Here is a 14,072-nt window from a genome sequence, read left to right as displayed (position 1 = left end):
ATGCATATTTTCTGAGTAGGAACGAGGAAAGTTAAAATTCAGCTTTTATAATCTAAAGCAGTTGCTTTGACCGTTTTCCAGCAATTGGTGTTAGGGATTGAACAAAATCCCTTTAGCATCTGCTAAAAACTATGGATCCTCTCTCTAGAAAAAGAGCACATCACAATATTTTGCATACGATTTGGGGAATTCCCAGATTTCCATCATCTCTTCCAGGGGCCTCGGGTTATGGTCTTCTAGGCAGAGGTTCCTTAGTGTGGGTAACGGGACATGTAGGAGGCTGTTCTGCTTTAGGGGAGGGCACTGCTGCTAGCTTATATTATGACTGGAGGCAAATGTAAAAATTCAGTAATTTTATTAAATAAAACTAAATTTAATCACGTTAAGCTGTAGCTCTTTCTTAAAGGAAAAGGGGCTGCCTGTTTTTGAGTTTGTTTTTATGTGTTTCTTCTCACTGTTCTCTTACTTGACTTTGTGTGTGTGTGTGTGTGTGTGTGTGTGTGTGTGTGTGTGTGTGTGAACTTAGCAATTGAGAATGACATCAGGCCACTAGCTCTGGGAAATATAATTCTTTCACCTTTGGTCTCTATTAAAGTTGCTGGTAAGCACAAATTTAGATAAATTGATGCTATGTTGAGTTTTTGTAAGTGTAGGAAGAGAAAATAGGCCTGAAAGTGACAGGATACCATGACAGTAAACTCACATTCGTTGTATTTGGATTTACGCAGCATACTTCATAAGATTGCTGAAGAGCTCTGCAATAGCTGCTTGTTGTGGTTGGAGGATGTTGAGAGGCCTGGGCTGATTTGTTAGTAGTGTATTAATTAATCTCAATCCTGAACCACACTTGGAAAAAATCATTGCTTGTTAACCGACTCGGTGGTTGTCAGATGACCAGCCTGCTCCCTACCCCAATCTCAGTGCTCTTTCTCCTGTTGCCTTTTGTTGGAACTGCAGCCAAAGGAGCATGCTGACAAGCCATATTTGCAGTTGGTGTTTAGAATTATTAGGAGTTGGAAGTGGAATGGAGGAGATCCTCATGTCCCACCAAGCTCTGACGGCATAAAACAGGCCAGAGAAGAGAGCTGGATGAGAGGGACTTGGAATGGTAGATAGAAGAAAGCTTATAGCAAGGGTGTGAGAGCCAGCGTATTTAAGAAATAACTTTAAATTTGGATGAGAAACAAGTTCCAGTAAGAGACACATTTTTTGTTTTCTTTCTCTCAGATGAGTAGTGATTATAAAATCTTTGGTGTTTTCTTGGTCTCCTCTTTAGACATTTGTGGGTTGGGGCTGGTGGTGAAAGTATCATTCTCAAGGAAAATTTCCTAGCTTTTTATAACTGTCAAATGGAGCAGAAATACTAGGTAATTTTGCTGTTAATGTGCCCTGTCAGTGACTATTACAGAGATACCGTGGAGAACTGAAGGGCAGCAAAGGTGGGGGACTCTTCTTAGCAAAGGCCTGGTGGGCATAAGGGCAGCTCTTTTTGAGTCCAGCTTTTCCTAATAGTGGGAAAACTTTTTCATGATAAGTACATCTCCTGACTGGAAAGCACGTGCTGTTAAGCCTTACTTGCTCCTTCCTTACCTGCAAGAAGACAAGGAATTTTTGTCTTGTCTTTGCCCTTTGTCTTCTCCTTGAATAACCAGTTCCAGGATAGTAACAAGATGTTTCCAAAGTATATGGTTGGTGTCTCTGACCCAGTTCTCAGGTCAGACTTGGGAGAAGAGGATCTGCCTTGGAGGACATTATTCAGAACGATTAAAAACTGCTCTCTTGTTGATTTGTGGGATCCGGTCCGCTGTCTTCACCAAAGGCTTGACTTAGTGTTCCAGACATCTGCAGGCGATTTCCCCCATGTCATTCTCCTGAGTCAGGGTCAGCTTCTGAACATTTTCTTCATACCTGTCCTGTGTTATTGTGGGTCAGTTGCAGAAAACTGCCTAAGATGTTCACAGACGGGATTATCAGAAAAGCAGAGGCTCCTGGAGGTCCTGGAGTCAGCAGCAGCATGTGAGGTCTCTTTCCTTTACTTCCTCCTCTCCAGTTCTTTCACCATCCCCAGTAAGTGGTTCCACAGCCCTTTCCCTTCCCTCTCCAGCCTTTCTTTTATTAATGATAGTAGAGAGTATTATTTAATTCATTTAGCAATTTTTTTTGAGTGCCTACTGTGTGTAGGCTCTATTCCAGGCTCGGGGTATATAAAAGTAAACAAGATAAAAGAGTAAAAACCATTATCATGGCCTGATGATAAGATACAGGGTCCTCATGATCTGCCCCTGTTATCTCTGTGCTTCATTTCCTACTCTCCTTTGACTGCCTCTGCTCTGCCTCTTACTGGCCTGGATGTTTCTCAGGCACACCAAGCCTGCCAGTGCTCCAAGGCTGTCGTACCTGCTGTTCCCTCTGCTTGAAAAGCTCTTCCTTAGATGTCACATTCACATGGGACCTTCCCTGAATATCCCACATGAAATAGCAACCTCTGAACCCACATCATGCCCAGCCTCCTAACCTGCTTTATTTTTATCCATTGCATTTTTCACTGTTTGATTTAGTATATGTTAACTAAGTTATTAGTTTATTGTCTAGCTCCCTCCTCCTGCACTAGAATGGAATATATGCTCCATGAAAACAAGGGCTTTGATTTGTTTACTTCTCTCCCTGGATATAGGTCTTAATAAATATTCATTGAATGAGAAAAATTTTGAGTAAATGAATGAAAGGCTCAAGGTTTGTAACCTCAAGGAGTTTATAACGTAGTGGAGGGAGACATAATATAAGTGATAAATAGCTTGTGTGGTAGCATAGTGACAAAGTGGCTGTGCTCTAGAGTCTGACTGTCATGGTTCAAAAATCCTGGCGCCGCTTATTAGCTGTGTGTTCTAGGGAAAATTACTTATCCTCTCTGGGCCTCGTTCTTCTCATCTGTAAAATAGGATTAATAATGATACTATCTTATAGACTTATTATGAAAATTAAATGTAACAATCCACATAAAACATGCAGCACAGTGCCTGGTGTATAGTAATCTCTCAATAATTATTAACTGCTGTTATCATTGGACCACCTGCCAAAACCAAGTGGAGCCTGAAAAGTTTTTTAGGATTACCTCCATCCTCTCTGGCATTTACCAAGACTCTTCTATTGAGGAGTAATGGTTAGAAAGGTCCCCCAATAGAAGCTGTCCCTCAGGATAACTTTATCCTAGGGTGTCTTTGAACCACAAATACCCCTGGTCCACCCCTTCAAACACAAATTAAACATTTCATCTGCCCAGATAGGCCCCGGACAATAAAACCACCCCATCTGGAAACAACTATTTTCCATTTAAATATCAGCAACCAGTAAAATGTTGTTGTCATTTTCCCTAGTAATACTTAGGCTGCAGTAAATAATTCCTTCAGGCTCTTCTTTAGGAGACATTTGTAAATCTTCCTTTTGCCTTATGATACAGAGAAAACCATGTCAAAAGTCATTCTGACAATTTGTATTTTAAGGTTTATGAGTTAACCTTTTAAAGAAGGGCGGTTTCTTATTGGTAAACCTTCTTAAGAAGTTGGATCTTTGATCTTAAACCCTAGAAAGGATTTTTGAAATTGGAGGTGACATTGTTGGCAGGTTTGTCTGTAGCTGTTCTATGGTGATTAATTAGACACGCACATACTCACCTTTTGTTTTTCCCGGTCCCCCTAGAATAAATGACCTGAACTGGACTTTCATTTTTGATGGAAAGCTATGAGAGGGTCCAGGGAAACAACAAAGTAACTTCTTAATCTAGTAAAACTGGCTTCTAAATGATGCAGCATGAGAGTTCTTCACTCCAGCGCTATTCTAGTTTCTTCTCTGTGATGTATTAATTCTTCTCAATGATGAGAAAGGTGCAGGGACAGATAATCATCGCCTCCCTAGTCCATGATGTTCTCAAGGGTTACAGTCTCTTCTTAAATTTTATCTCACTTCTAGAGATCTCCTTTGTAACACTGGGCATACTTTTTCTGCATTTTCATACTGCTTACACCTTCAGAATCACAAATATGAAATGATCTCATTGATATGAAATAATTAGAATAGCTAATTCACAGAGTCAGAAACCAGAACATAAGTTTACAGGGGCCGGGGTAGGGGTAAGGAATAGGGAGTTAATGCTTAAATTGTAGAGTTTCTATTTGGGGTTTTTGGTAATGGATGGTGGTGATGGTAGGACAATATTGTGAATGTAATTAACAGCACTGAATTATATATTTGAATGTAGTTAAAAGGGGAGATTTTAGGTTGTATATATCTTATTAGAATAAACAATTTTTAAAAACCCACAGGACTGTACAACCCAGTGACCCCTGATGTAAACCACTGACATAGTTAACAGCACAGTTATAATACCAATCTTTCATCAGTTGTAACAAAGCTGCCACACTAATGCAAAGTGGTAATGGTTGTGTGTGTGTGTGTGTGAATTTTGTATTTTCCACATGATTTTTCTGTAAACCTATAACTTCTCTAATAAAAAATATTTCATTTGCATTTTCATTTTAGATGTTTGGAATAATCACAGCTGTCCTAAAGCTTTTTTAAAAACACTTATTCTTAAACCTTTAGAAATGCAGGAACAGATAGGTTAAGACACTTGTAGAAGGCCAGATGGTGCCTTTGCAGAGACAAATCTGAACTGAGTACTTGGGGGATCTGTTTCTTATCTGCTTAGAAACCACCCCAGTAGACTACTCATTCCCTCACAACAAATAGTCCTCACAGGCCTTCTGGGTACCAGGCTCTGTTTTAAGCTCTAAAGAGTAATGACCAAAAGAAACAAATCTTGCTCTCATGGAGCTGATGTTCTAATGGACCATTAATCAAGAACTGAATTAACTATGCACTACATTAGAAGGTGGTAAAGGCTTTGGAGAAAATAAAGCAGGGAAGGGGATGGTTTCGGGGTTGGTTTGTATTTTAAATAAGGTGGTTGGGAAGCTGCGCTGATAAGCTGATAAGGTGAAAGACCTAAAGGCCTTGAAGGAGTGAGCAATTAGCATGTGTTATGGAAGAGCCTTCCAGGCAAGGGAGCCCCAAATGTAAAGATTCTGAGGCAGAAGGATGCCTGGTGTGTGGAAGGAGCGGCAAGGAGCTGCTGAGGGAGCAGAGTGAGCGAGGGAGATTGTAGGAGACTGGTCAGAGTGGTCATGGAGGCAGAGCATTTAGGACCTTGTGAGGCAGTTAAGACTTTGGCTTCTCCTCGGAATGAGATGGGAGCTGTTGGAAGGTTTTGAACTGAACAGTGTCATGATCTGATTTACATTTAATAGGACCACCTTGGCTGCTAGGCAGAAGCAAGGAGACTGGTTAGGTGGCAGTTGCTTTGACCTAGGCCAGAGACGGTGATGATTTGAGCCAGGATGGTAGCAGTGGAGGTGATGAGAAGTGCTTGGATTTAGGATATATTGCAAAGGTAGAGACAGAGGATTTCCTGATGATGAGACACAGAGTCAGGGATGTCTGCAAGATTTGAGCCTGAGCTGCTGGATCATGCTCTGCCACCCATGTCTTATTATTTATGGTTCTTACTGGTCTCCAAATTATTATAAAACAATCACTCTGGTCCTGATTGTGAACCTGTGTACACTGTGGTAGCTGAGAGAAATATCTGTGTGGTCTCCTGATCCATTGTAGATGGTACGAGGTGTATGAAGTTAATTAATGAGAGAAAACTTGGCTCACCAGCATCCATTGCTTAGGCTTTCATGACACCATCTGACTGCACATGTAGCATCACATTTAGGGAGATGAACTGTGATAGGTTTTGGTGCCACCCAAACTAGAATCTCAGCAGTGAGTCTGAAAAACGCAAAAAAGAGCACAAAAGTAGAGGAAGCTAAAGTCAAGACAAGGAATAAAAAAATCTAGAAACTTTTAGTTCAAGCATTTTTGGAGAGAAAAATATCGTAAGCAGTAAAATGTGAATCTTCCCTTGTGAGGGTTTTTCCTTTTCATTTCTATCTCTCATAGCTCGCCACGTTCAAGATAGAATATTTCCAGAATAACCAGAGAGAGAAATAATGCACTAACTGGAAATGTGAAAAGTGGATAGTACTCTGGTAGCTGAGAGAAATATTTGTGTGGTCTCTCGAGAGCCTCACCCTTCACTACACCCACCCTGATCCTTCTCCTTTAATAAACTACAAAGTTGTGAGAGAACATGAGAACATAGTTCTCTGTAACAGTGGCCAAGGATAGAGGCAAAAAATCCCACTCTGTTTATTTACTAGGAGTCTGATTTCCCATCCCTGCCTTGCTCATATGGGGCTAAAAAAACCTTTAATCTGAGAGTTCTTTTCTCAGGAAAAACAAAGGGTAGCCCTCTAAATAATATGTGCAGAGCAGAATGAAGAGGAACAAGGAGGGCGGAGGCCACTGGAAAATATCTTCCAGAGGCCGAGAAGCCCAGAAGGCTGATGAGCTAGAGAAAGGAGCAGGTGGATGAGGGGGGCTAGTGCCTAAGGGCACATACCAGATCCTTCTGGGACTGGGTGACAAGGAAGACCAGATGGACTGGCATTGGGTCAAACCAGATGGTGGGCTCTTATTTTGAGAAGCATTTGTAAATCCTAGGAACAAGGGACTATGAGGGTTCTGGGGCCTTTAATTCCATTAGTAGACAACGCAACTGTGCTCTTTCAAGATAGAAATTCATCTATTACAGAATTTCTCTTATCAAAACTTTGTAACAGACTACTAGCTTGTGAAACACCAAGGGATCTCTGAATTCTTCATTGATGCAAGGAGAAACTGTGGAAAGTCTATGATGTTATGAGTTAATATAAAGACTTCCTCCTTAAGAACTTAATGTGAGTTTATCAGATGTTGATATACTTGTATGAAATAGGCTTGCTCACACTGGAGTTGGAAGAATAAGAAACAGTAAATTTGGGGTGGATTAGTTATCTAGTATATTTTCATTTGTAATGAGGCAAATTTGAAAATTTAAGCACCTTTTGCTTTCTAAAAAATCGTATCTTTGTGCCCTCCTTCCTCGGTTGCCATGTCTTTAGATTGGCCTGGCCTCAGTGAATGCACAGCTGCTCTCCTGGTTGCACAGAGGCATACGAACTCTGCTCTTCAGTTCTAGTCTCTATCTCAGGCTTTATTTGACAGTGCAGAGTTATTTTCATGTTTTTCCAATAGGACCTACTCTCAAGAATAGACTTAAAAGTATAGATGCTTATAAGTTGTCATTTTGTGTTCATATACATCATGGGTGGGAAAGCAGTACATGCAGAGTCATTTCTTACTTGATTAGGTAGAGCAGAGGGTGGGAGTATAGGCTTCAGTGTGCTGAGAGTTCTTTGCATCATGTAATATCTGATTATCCTGCTAAGAAAAAAAGCTTAATTTACTCCAAAATCCAAACAAATATTAAATCTTCAGAGACAGTTTTAAGTAGCAGGATTCGTTATGAACTTGATTATTGTCACTTTTCTGTTTAGAATATACAGATATATTCATTAAGCAATAATCCATTGTTAGCTTTTGAAACTCTTTCATAAATATTTATTTCCTTAATTATTCCTGAAAAGTATAACTGTAATTCTGTGGTTGAAATTTGATAGAGTTGCTTCCTAACACCATTGACTGTTCTTTGTTTGTTTTGATACAAAGGTACGGAAACCTGACAAGGCCAAACTGTGAAGAAGATGGAAGCCAAAATTCTTCAGAGTCTAAGACAGTGGTCAGGAAGTAAGTGCATTACAAACTCTCAGTCAAGACTTAATATCTTAAAATAATGTAGTTTAGTAGAGTTTTTTCCTATTCTTTTGGAATGTTACCATGTTTTGTCTATGTGTTTTTTTTTTTTTACCATAATGTAAGAACTTAGAATTATTTCTTGACTATTTAATGATATTCATTTATTCCAGTAAATAATGTGTTGAGTACCTACTGTTTTCCGGCCACTGTGCTAAGAGAATTGCAGTGAAAAAAAAAAGACCAATCTTTTATTGAAGCTTATATTTTATTAAAGAGGGACAAAGAATACACAAAACAAAGAAGAAGAATGAAGCAAGGCGAGAGGGTTAGATCATGACGTGAAGTGTGGTTTTGCATAAGGTAGCCAGGAATGGGCTTTCTGATCTGGTATTATTTGAGCAGAGACTTGACTGAGGTGCCGCCTGGGCTTTATGGATGTCCAGGCAGAGAATAGATTCAGTAGGGATATGACTGTAGCTGGAGCAGTGCAAGAGAAGGGGCAAGTGCCAGGAGATGAAGTCTGTAAGGTAGTGGTGGGGCCAGATCACGTGGGACCTTTGATGGCCTTGGGAAGGTCATTGGATTTTATTCTGAGGGACTTAAGATCTCAGTAGAGGGTTTTGAATAGAGTACTGCTATGACTTCACTTATGTTGTTAAAGGATTGCTCTGGCTCTGTGTGGAAAACAGCCTGTGGCATTGAGGGTTGGGGTGAGGGTGGGAGCAGGGAGCCTGGTTGGGAGGCTCTTACAAGGGTCTAGTCAAGGGATGATGGACTAACCCTGGCGTTGCTCAGCTTCTGCAGACATCTTGAAGATGTTGCGCATAGGATTTGCTGATGGAGTGGATGGGCTATATGAGAGAAAAAGAAGAGGCAAGAATGCCTCCAAGGTTTGTGGCTGGAGTAACTGATAGAATGGAACCTTGGCTTTATGAGGCAAGTAATATTGGTGGAGGGAGAAGATTGGTGGTGGTGGTGGTTTTGGACCAATAATTTAGTCTTGTACAGACTGATTTTGGAGGGAATTTGATAAAGGAGTATAGATTTCAGGGAGAGGCCTGGACTGGAAGGGGAAGGATACATTTGGAAACACTTCGTTTATATATCATCTTTAAAGTGATGGGACTGGATGCAATCTCTGGGGAAGTAAGTGAGCCTTGGGCCCCTCCAATGTTTAGAGACAGGAATATAGAGGATCTGGTAGAGGAGACTGGGAAGAAGCAGCAAGTAAAGGAGAAGAAAGGAGAAGGTATGTCCCAGAAGACAAGAGAAGAAAGGATTTCAGGGAGGGGAGTGACAGACCATGTCCAATGCTACCCGTAGATCAAACAAGAGGGGTCACAGAGTGACCACTGACTTGCCCAATGTAGATGAGTGCAGTTTTGGTGGGTGGAGGTGTGGGTCTAGAGAGAATGGAAAGGAGTTGGGGACCGCAAGTCCAACAACTCTTGGGAGGAGTTTTGCTGTAAAGAAGAGAAATGGGATGCAGAATGACCTGGGGGCAAGGGAGGTTTTGTCATTGTGTGTATGTATTTGCTGATAAATATGATCTGGGAGACATGAGAAGTCTGTGGTTCAGTGTGTGGGCCACTGTATGAGTGATGTTCATCAGTATATAGATCTATATGCCAGGGTATTTGAAACCACTGGTGTTAAATAGCCATCTGGGACCAAAAATCAGGGAAGGTGGTCCAGTGGTGGAATTTTTAACCCTTCAAAGGATTTACAGATGGACTCCTTTGCTTCAGGAGCCAGGGATGCCACGAGGGTTAAAAAAAACTGTTTTTTTTTTTTTAATTCTTGAGTTAGGCTCCATATAGCTTTATGATTTTATTTTATGGACTATAACTTCCCAGAAAGTCAGATACACTGATACAGATATCTGAATCCCAAATGCAAGGCATAGTGGGAGAAACAATTCCTTTTGCCCTAGAGGGCTTGGGGAAGGCCTCTTGGAGAAGGTGACATTTGAGCTGGCATTGAAGGATGGTGAAGATTTTGGTAGCAGAGTGATGGAAGCAGAGGGAACAGTGGGACCAAATCAGGAAATGCAGTGCTCCTGGCATTTTGAGGAACAAACATAATTGGTTGGCTGATTGATGGTGTACATTTGGGTGAGGGGAGTGAGTGGAGCTGAAGCTAGAGTGATACTTTGGGGTTATATGATGAAGGGGTTTAATTTCTTACAAAGGAATTTGGACTTGCGTGGTAAGCAGTGGGGAGTGTGCCATAAAAAGTTTTTACAGGAAGGAAGTAATATAATCAGATAGGTGATATTTTCCAGAATCTGTTAGACTTAGATCCTTGTCACTCAAAGTGTGGTCCATGGACTGGCAGCCTCAGCATCAGCTGGGAGCTTCTTAGAAATGCAGAATCTTAGGATCCACCTGTGACCTAATAGATGAGACTATCCATTTTAACATGTTGCTCATGTAATTCCTGTGCACTTTAATGTTTGAGAATCGCAGGATTAGTGTTTGGGTTTTTAAATAGATATATATTTTTTTGTTTATCTGTGGAAACTCACTGAAGTAATAATAATAATAATAATAATAATAATAATAATAATAATAATAATAACCCTTCTTATAATGGGTGTTTTTCAGCCTATTCAAAAGAAGAGATAATGTAAGAATTGAGCAGCCAGCTTGTCAGATGTAACCTAGACCTGTGAGTGGGTTCATAAATCAGTATGTTTTTATCCACGTAGTTTGGAACTGAGTCAAATCCAGAGCTACCATTCAACTAGCTACCTGAACACTCTGAGAATAACATTCTGAAAATTATGCAGAGTTTTTCTGTTTCCCAGAGGATATTTGAGATAAGTAGGTTTTAGAGAGTAGCCATTAGGAAAATTGATTGTACCCTGGATGTGAAGAGGTATGCTCATTATTTTTAAAGCCCCATAATAAAACTTCATTCAGATGCATTGTACATGGGGAGCACCACGGGAGTGAAACCTCAGGAAGAGCTGTTTTAAAGGGCTTTACAATTTTTAGAGCAAGTGAAGCATTAACAAAGAGTTTCAGGTAGAACATCCCTGAGGGTTCCATCATCTGGGGACAATGGTCCTTTCCCCAAACCTCTAGTGAATCCCTGGAAAGTTCTTGACCCTTTTCCTCACACTGAGCTGTCTTTTTAAAACGTTATGTCTGATGAAAGCATGTCACTTTATCTTATAATGGGTTGCTCTGTCCTGCAAATTCTGGAATGTTAAAATATCTTCTCTCTGCTGATCCGTCTTCCTTCCACTTCCTTTCTTCTGTCTTTCCTGCTGTTTTTTTTCCCCCAGTTCTTTCATTATTTTTTATTTCACTTCATCATTATCTTTTTGCTCTCTTTCTCTGAGGTTACCCTTCTCCTGATCACCTCTGTAAAAAGATAGGATCATTGCTTTGCCTTTCCGAGAGGAAATCCAGAGGAGCATTTTTGCGCCTGCACACGTAGCATACTGAAAGTTCCTCCTTTCTTCAGTTCTTTCAGACCTCTGGCATCTGACTTGTAGCACTGCTTGAGTCTTTCCAAGGCTCAAGCCTAGGATGTGTGGCTATATGGTAGTGATTCTCAACAGGGAAATGTTTTGCACACACATCCCCCTCCCTCCCTAGGGGACGTTTGACAATGTCTGGATACATTTCGGTTGTCTCAATTTGGTGGGGGTAGTACATGCTACCGGCATCTTGTAGGTAGAGGCCAGGGATGCTGCCAAACATCCTACAATGCACAGGAGAGTCTCCACAACAAACAGTGATCTGCTCCCAGATGTCATAGTGCTCGGGTAAGAAGTTCCGCTAAATGGTGATGAGCTACAGTCCTCAAATGAATGCTATCTTTATGAAATGTAAATATGTTTTGAAATGGGAGTGTGTTTATTTTTTTAGTTTATTTTGTTTGCCTTCTTATAATTAGTTGAATCAAGTGCTGTGGTCTAGGAGCCAGCCACGTATAAGGTGCAAGGCCCTGGATAAAGAGCCTGGAGAACTCAGATTTTAGTTCTTCCTGTCACTTGCCAGTCATATGACCCTGAGTTGGTCACTTCTCTTCACTTGGTCTCTGTTTTGTCATCGAAAAACCATATATGCTTTCTGAGGTCTTTAAGCTTAGTGATATCTAGGATAAAATTTATTTAGCTTTCTCTTCTTCTTATTAAAAATGAAAACAAATAGTAGAAACAGCAGAGATATGTCCCCAAATATTTTATTAAATTTTTGAGAGCCACCCTTGACTGCTTTCTCCTGGTGGAAGAACTGTCACCAGTTTTGATAAAATAGAAATAGAAGGAAAGACAGACTGCTTCTTTGATTTGCTTGTTATTATTTGTGACATCAAACTGCTCGCTATGGTCGGAAAGAAAGAGCCAAGCTAAAGCATTGTCTTGTGAGGGTAAGGCAAGGAGTGGCAAAATGCCCATTGTCTTTGTTTCCCTTTGCTGTGAATCTGTTCTTTTGTGATTTCAGGTGGGAGGCAGACAGCAGGAATTCACTGACATTGTAAGGAGTAAACATCCTGTTTTAAGGCAGATGCCTTCAGTTCTGCTCTGGAGTGGGAGTCACTGTTGGGTCTAACCATGAACAGAAAAGAATGCCCAAATATTGTTTGGTTTTTCAGTTTTTGCTGTAAAGCTTAGAGCAAGCCTTACATTTTTACAGGTTCCCAAGTACCAAGTTAACAGTCTTTCCTGTATTTCTAAATATGGTTCAAATCACTCATTCACAGCATAAGAGAACTTTATTGAAGGAAAGTACAGAAATGCAGTTGAAGCACTGAAGATGAAAGATTGGTTTCTGGTGTCTTGGACCACAACTGACTAGTGTTCTTCATGCATTTAAAAAAGTACCAGATTGTGCATTGACTCCCACATGCTGAGTACTTGTAATTCCAGTCCCGAGTATGCCCAGTTCAGGCTTCATACAATATCAGGAACCTTTAAAGTTATCTGGCTAAAACAAGAATCCTTCGCTTGCAAGGAATTCTACTTCCAGGGCTTCTGGATGTTGAAATCTTTTCCAGACAGGGATTTCTGATGTTAGGGCTAGAGTGATCCATAGAAGGTGTACTGTGTTTATTTTCAGGACCCTAAACTCGCCACTATTTGGGAATCAGGAAACCCACTTCCCGTGATGGCAGAAAACATCTTTACCCCACGTTTATCCTGCCTATGCTCTTTTCCTCCTTCTTGCTGACAGTTTTACATGTTAAATGCTGTCTTTTTAAAATAATAAAATCTGAATCAAATAGAAAAAGGAAACTTTCTCTAAATTAGTTTATTACAGTCATGGATTCAGAAATGAAGTAAATGTAAGGTAGGGATGTTAGCCATACAGAGCCTTTACACCATGAATCCTAGATTATAATACATATATATAGATGCATAACTTCATTTAAAGAAGTTTAAAACTCTTCAGGAAATGATGCTTTTTAATTTCTTTCCTTTATTATAATGTTGAAATAGCTTCAATTTCTTTTTTGGGGGACTGAATCTTATCACTTCCTTCCTGGAATGCCAAACTGTTTTCTCAGACTTTTTAACCGTAGCAGGGCTTTAAACGGTTGAAATCATTCTGCTTCTGTCTCCACACATTCAAATGTCGTTCTTGGAATCTTTCTCCAAAAGTTGTAAATAATGACACCAGATTTCAATCACTGGAAAAGGGTCATATAAATAATAGTAATCGAAAACATTGGACATGCTTTAAAGACATGGGAGATGAGTTGAAGAAAGTTGGCTGTGATTCTTTAATGCCTGGGAAACTTTACAGTGGAAAATATTTAATCATCTTTTAGAGAGTTTGCAATCCATATACATTCCAGCAAATTCGAATACCCTAAAAAGGCAATTGAAGTTAATCTGAGTGATTGTAGCAAAAGTGGAGGAAAAGGAATTAGGGTGAAGAACAGAACAAAATAAGACTAAAACCTCAAATTTAGAAGTACTAAAGGTAATAATGTGAAAGGAATATTTTTCTTAAAAGGAAAAGGAAAATTGGAGAAGTAACATGCCACATGAAAGAGCCTGATATTGTCTTGAAAACATCCATACTGGACAAAGGAAAATAGAAAGTATAGTTTTAAAAGTCATTAAAATCATAAGTGCCTTCAAGAGAAGAGGGTAGAAAGCACCCAAGCTTTTCTAATAATTAAAGGAGAATAAAACAAAATCTATAAACAATTATTTATTCTTTAGAAAGAAGAAAAAATAGGTCATCCTAGGGTTTTCTGCACGTTAGAGAAACATAAAAAGACTCACAACTAGCCTGTCCTTTTGATTGGACCCTGAAGCTTTGTAAGATGCTGGAAATGATAGTAACATTGTTCTCATCACCACTGGCTAC

The 14,072-nt window shown here is 40.0% G+C and overlaps 1 protein-coding gene across 5 annotated transcripts in view; it reads left to right on the top strand.

The window, feature by feature from the left end:
• The window catches only part of RGL1 (ral guanine nucleotide dissociation stimulator like 1), a 266,774-nt gene that overhangs the window by 191,059 nt on the left and 61,643 nt on the right, over nucleotides 1-14,072 (top strand). For all 5 annotated transcript variants that reach the window (XM_037825184.1, XM_037825183.1, XM_037825186.1 and 2 more), the window contains one exon: nucleotides 7,654-7,731. In XM_037825184.1, coding sequence (XP_037681112.1) covers nucleotides 7,654-7,731 — 78 coding nt within the window. The remainder of the gene's footprint in view (nucleotides 1-7,653; nucleotides 7,732-14,072) is intronic.

This window comes from Choloepus didactylus, chromosome 2, assembly GCF_015220235.1.
Source record: "Choloepus didactylus isolate mChoDid1 chromosome 2, mChoDid1.pri, whole genome shotgun sequence".
In the NCBI taxonomy this organism is placed as follows: domain Eukaryota; kingdom Metazoa; phylum Chordata; class Mammalia; order Pilosa; family Megalonychidae; genus Choloepus; species Choloepus didactylus.
This window is presented reverse-complemented; position numbering and strand designations above follow the sequence as displayed.